We start from the raw sequence: 6,000 nt of genomic DNA, 5'->3' as shown, positions 1-6,000 counted from the left end.
ACACCCCTGCCAGATGAAGGGGTGGTATTATTCCCATCTTAAAGATGGGAACTGAGGCACAGAGATTATGGTCAACTTTCCACTAATTCTGGGTGTTCAATTTGAGATGCCTAGGACCTTTTTATTCAGAGTGCATATCGTTTTGTATGTTCAAAGCAGAGCCCCCCTTGATTTCAGCTACCACTGTGAGTGCTCAGCCTGGCCAGAAAAATAGACTCCAGGGTCTCAAGTCTGGCACCCAAAAAATGAGGATGATGCAATTAGTGAGCACCTGTGAAAAGCCTGGTGACTCGCCCAGCATCAACTGCAGGGACAGAATCCAGTTCTTCAGGGCAGCATTCTGCTGACTTGACCAACCTTTTGCTTCCTAGAGACTAACCAATTTATCTGAGCATAAGCTTTCGTGAGCTACAGCTCACTTCATCGGATGCATACTGTGGAAAATACAGAAGATGTTTCTTTTATACACACAAATCATGAAAAAAATGGGTGTTTATCACTACAAAAGGTTTTCTCTCCCCCCACCCCACTCTCCTGCTGGTGATTGTAAGGAGAGTGATCACTTTACATAAACTATCACCAGCAGGAGAGTGGGGTGGGGGGAGAGAAAACCTTTTGTAGTGATAAACACCCATTTTTTCATGATTTGTGTGTATAAAAACAAACATCTTCTGTATTTTCCACAGTATGCATCCGATGAAGTGAGCTGTAGCTCACGAAAGCTTATGCTCCGATAAATTGGTTAGTCTAAGGTGCCACAAGCCCTCCTTTTCTTTTTGCGAATACAGACTAACACGGCTGTTACTCTGAAACCTTTCGCTTCCTGCAGTTTACTGACTCCTGCACTACTCAAACCTGCTCTATCCCAAGAGCAGGTCCATTCTGTGCAATGAATGATGGAAAAGTAGTATGTGATCATGCGTTTGCAGACGAAAGCATAATGCATGCACCAAGGGGGCCGAATTAAGGTCTCACAGGGAACCCTAATTCTGACATTTCATAGCATTCGAGTACTTAACTTTGCACCACTAATAATGGTTTTAATGTAGCTTTTTGTGTGTAGTCCCCTACATTTTTAAAAAAGCAAACTGAAAAACCAATTTCTATCATGTGACATGATACTGACACCCACAGGATTCATCAGCAGAGTTGGAACCCTTAGATCCACCACTTGAGCTAACATTGTAAATAATAATAGTAGGTTGTTATCTTGTATGTGGACCAGTGCTAGAGGATGAGAGACTTTGTCAAAGGGTTTCACAGATATTTGCTGACAGCAGAGCAATGATTAGACTCAGGAATCTTGGATTCCATTCCCAGGTCTAGAGGGGAGTATGCTCTAGTGGCCGGACTCATCTACCCATTTCCCCAAAGCTTGACCCCCTCTTCCCTCCAACCTGTCTTTCCCACAACCGACTCCTCATCCCAGTCCCATTCTCCTCACCTAGCCAGTCCCAGTCCCATCTCAAGTTTATCGTCCCAATCTTCCCCTCTCAGCTTGTCATGTTTGTTTCGTTTTTCTACTATACCATTCAGATTTTGTAGTGTTCTCTCATGCTCCTACTTACTCCTTTCTGCACAATTCCAACGTTTTCATTTCCTCATGACATGAAAGCCTTTCTAGACCTCTAATCATTTTTCTTGCTCATCTCTATATCCCTATTTCCTTTTTCAGATAGTGTTTGATTTATATAATAGCATAACTTTAATAGAAGGTAGTATTTTTCCATTGCATTCCTTATGTAGCCTAATGTAATTCACTTTGACTGTTGTTTCACTTTGAGCAATGATAGACAAGTCTTTTTCTTCAGTATTTAAATTTTGAACCCAGTAATATATCTTAGTAGTTCAGAGTATTATTTCCAGTGTGCATTACTATGCTTTTATAAGCAATGAATTTCATATGCCATCATGCTACTCTGCTGAAGTCAGTTCAAGATACTTTTCTGGTCTCAACTAACCTAGAGATGGTGTAGGCTAGATATTTTCCCTGTCACCCTTTGTGGTAATGACTGATGCTATGTCCTTCTCTTCCTTAATTTCTCCCTTTATGCCATTGGCAGTCCAGCAAACCCAGAGTATGTTGCCTATTTCTTATTCTGATATATTCTGCACAGAATCTAATTGCTCTTCAGGTTCCTGCTAAATTCTTTTTTATATTCTACTTGCCATAGTTTACAATCCTTCATATAAGCTTTGCTAGGGTTGGACTTCCTTTTCCTGAATGATACCCGTTTGACTTCAGTAACCTCTTGTACCTTGCTGTTTTTCCTGGTCTTTTTACTTCTTTGGATGAATAGTCATGGCAATTTAAAAATCCTTTATCAGCTGTGGGGGGGCAGGGGGATATACTTATTTCCTCACTTGTCTAGCTTTCTCTTTTTGATCTCCTCCTTTCTAAAGTGTTGGGGCACTGTGCTAGTTTGAATGATTAAGACATTCCTAGGTGCTTCCAGACATGAGCTATGTTTCACAGCACGTACATTCTAGGTTTCTGAACTACTTGCTCTATTTATACCAAGACTTTTTAAGCATAAGATTTGCTGCCAGTAATTGATGCAACAATGATTGAAAGCTTTCAGTAACTGGCATTTATTATCAAAGTCATACCGCATACATCTGTAATGTCAATAAGATGCCACAACTACAAAAAAGATTGTGCACATTGCAGTTTCAATGCAAAACAGTAAAATGGAAAATCCATTTGTTAAAAAAAGTAATTAAAATTACTCCAGAAAGCAACTGAATTGTTGTAATGTCTTTACATCCAGTCAAATTAAAATGGTTAACAAGAAAAATACAAATTCAAAACATCTGGTATCAGTGTTTAAAAAGGCAACTAATTTAAGCATTTCTATCAATTCGCACATCAATTTCCCTGCCACGAAGCTGTATCCCATTCATCATTCGGCAAGCTCTCTCAGCCACTTCTGGGGACTCAAATCTAACGACACCACATCCTTTGGACTTCCCATTCTCCATCTTGATGTCTGCATACAGCACGTGACCTGCAAGGAAAAGAAAAAAAAAGGGGGGGGGGGTGGTTTGGTGTAATGAAATCACTGCATGAAGCTCAATACCTAACCAGGTCCCTATATGAAATGATCCTGTGATTAAAAGACTCTGAAAGGTCTCTAATAGAGCATCCAAATACAGTGATAAAAAGATGTACATTTAGAACATATTTTAGAGTCAAATGCAGCAGAAATATTTCAGGTGTGATTGACTATACTTTTATATAAAGGATTGTTCTCAGAATTAAACATTTGCCTCACTTAAGATATGTGATTGGAATCTGTTTCTCTTTCCACTGATCTACCCCATTCAAGCATTTCCCAGTTTTAGGAAGATGCAGCTTGACTCTCAGTTTTCAGAGAGCCAGACAAGACTTGCCCCCCTTTTTAAGGAGTTCACTGGAAGGGTGCATAGATGCACCTCTCTATTTTGTAGTGAAGGCCACAGTGCAGTATTGTTATTCGCTGTTGGAATGAACAAGGAGTCAGCATATGGGACTAACTATAGATAAGTAAAACTCAAACTTGTCAAACAGCTTCATATCTGGCATCCCCCTTCCAAGATATCCCTACAAAGCCATTCCAGCAAAATACATGAGCCACATCATTGTAAGATTAATCTGTTGGATCAATCTACCCACATCCAGAAACCCTTCCAGCAGAGCAGGGAAAATACATGTCAATTAACTGAATGGTTCTAAACTTAATTTATATTCTGAAATATTTCTACGTGGAAAGCATATACCATCTGTGCCAGCAGTTCTTAAATTTTTTCCATACTGTGACTACATAATAAGAGGAAGAATTTCTGAATCTGCCTCCCATCTAGTCCAAAAGACAAGTCCTTCTGGACCTACTTGAGACCTGCCACCCTCTTCATGTTGAGACCCCATGATGTACATAATGAACTCTTGTAAATGAAGCCATTTCCTCCTTTCGCTTTAGTTTTATATTACTGGAGAAGATTTAAAGATTATGTTGAAATCTTACCAAAATTCCTTTAATCTTTTATTGGATGAATCTGGCAAGCAGGACTAGAGTTTTAAAGTGAAGATGAGTCATGGAATGTTGGTATTAATCTATAACCAGAAAGTGGAATTCTGGGCTCATGGCTCAATGTTACAGAAGACAGTCTCTATTTTAGTATTGAGTAGGTTTGGGGCATATTTACACTAAAGTTTTCCATTGGAAGAGGACTTAGAATTGTCTGATCTATTAAACTCCTGTAAGAAAATTATTTACAGTTACTGGTAGGGAGAGGATTACTAGTAAGCCTGATGTACCCAGGCTGTCTCCAACTATTGAAAGAAAGATGTACAATTATTGCATGTTACTTTTGGTGGAGAGTATTGCCACTAGAAGGCAGAATTATAGGAGAGAATAAAAACTTGATACAGTTGATGACTGTAACAAGCATTTATTCAAAATACAAGTTTTTGCTAATATCTAATATTTTCCTAGGTTTGTAAGAAGTTTTGGTTAAGTAGTACAGGCAGCAGATGAAGTTATGATTCAGAAAGAATTTTTGTCATGTTACATAATGATTTTCTCCTACAGTAAGTTGTTTTGGAGGTTCTTCAGTAGCATAAAGTAACTTACCACACTCATTAAATTTGTCCTTCAGCATTTTCCATGTGAAATCAAAAGGAAGCTGGAGAAAGAAAGCAGTCATTCACTGAGAATCTGTTCCATGGTTGATCAATAATTAAGAGTTGCTAGCACTGAAGTATAACACACATGGAACACAGAGCATTTACTGGTGCAGAGGGTTGTGTGTCCAGTTTGTATCAATTAAAGGAAAGATTTTTCTACTCAGACCCTATATAACTCTTCCCTGTGCAGCATTAATACATTTGATGAAGACTACACGAATACTTAAGATAGTCTAACTGAAGCCATCGAAACGAGCAACAACTTAAGAGGATGAAGAAATGCTAGTACTAAGCACCAACACAAGAGTTCTGTGCAGTTATCTAGATTAGGAAAATGTTACTCACATTTCTCACAAATATCTGGCAGGCTTTCCTGGCCACCCCAGCTGCAGGTCCTCCGGTTCCTCCAAGAGTGCCTGCAAAACTGCCTGCGAAGTTTCCACGATCCATGTCCATTGTTCTTTCAAAACTGCTTCCCATTGCAAGTCCCATCCGATCTATACCTGCCCCCATTCCCTGGCCCATGGTAGGCCCCATTCTCTCCATACTAGTGGCACCCATGCGATCCAATCCCATTCTCTCCATACTAGTGGCACCCATGCGATCCAATCCCATTCTCTCCATACTAGTGGCACCCATGCGATCCAATCCAGTTGGCATTCTATCTATAACTTGCCCCATTCCGGTTCCCATCCCAGCAGGTACCATACGATCCATACTTAGACCCATCCTATCCATGCCAGAACCCATGCGATCTACTCCTGATCCCATTCTGTCCATAGTTGTACTAACACGATCAATAGCAGTACCCATTCGATCAATACCAAAACCTATTCCAGAACCCATTCTTTCTATACCAGAACCCATTCGCTCAATGGTTGGACCCATTCTGTCAATGCTAGAAGCTATGTGGTCTATGCCCAGAGGGGCCATTCGATCAATTCCTGGGGCCATTCGATCTACATTAGAACCCATGCGATCCAAAACAAGACCCATTCTATCTATTTCAGACCCTACTCTCTCCATCCCATGTCCCATCCCAGAAGGTATTCTTTCTATTCCCGCACCCAGACGATCGATGCCGGGTGCCATCCTCTCAATTCCAGGAATGCTGGCACTTCCACCTAGAACAAAATACATTGAGACTTCATTATTTGTGATCATGTGATGAGGATATTAAATTTGATGCACCTGGATATTCTTGATGTTTGAAACTACAATTTGTTACTAAATTTGTTAGTATCTTGTGTGTTCTGTAGTTGCAGATTCTGAAGCAGAAGTGTGCTTGAGAACCTAGGTTTTTTTTATTAGAAGTCAAGTTTCTAGCCCTTATG

General features: G+C 40.0%; 1 protein-coding gene across 1 annotated transcript in view; it reads right to left on the bottom strand.

Moving 5' to 3' along the window:
• Positions 1–2,568: 2,568 nt before the first annotated feature.
• HNRNPM (heterogeneous nuclear ribonucleoprotein M) overlaps positions 2,569–6,000 on the bottom strand; it is a 31,937-nt gene continuing 28,505 nt past the window's right edge. The window contains exons 11-13 of the mRNA XM_084614830.1: positions 5,012–5,790; positions 4,614–4,665; positions 2,569–3,008 (exon numbers count right to left, since the gene is read on the bottom strand). Of these exons, the coding sequence (XP_084470956.1) occupies positions 2,845–3,008; positions 4,614–4,665; positions 5,012–5,790 (995 nt within the window). The 3' untranslated portion in view covers positions 2,569–2,844. The remainder of the gene's footprint in view (positions 3,009–4,613; positions 4,666–5,011; positions 5,791–6,000) is intronic.

Source organism: Lepidochelys olivacea (genome assembly GCF_965140295.1).
Source record: "Lepidochelys olivacea isolate rLepOli2 genome assembly, chromosome: 25".
Classification (NCBI taxonomy): Eukaryota; Metazoa; Chordata; order Testudines; family Cheloniidae; genus Lepidochelys; species Lepidochelys olivacea.
Note: the sequence above shows the minus strand (reverse complement) of the source record. Positions and strands in the feature narration are given on the sequence as shown.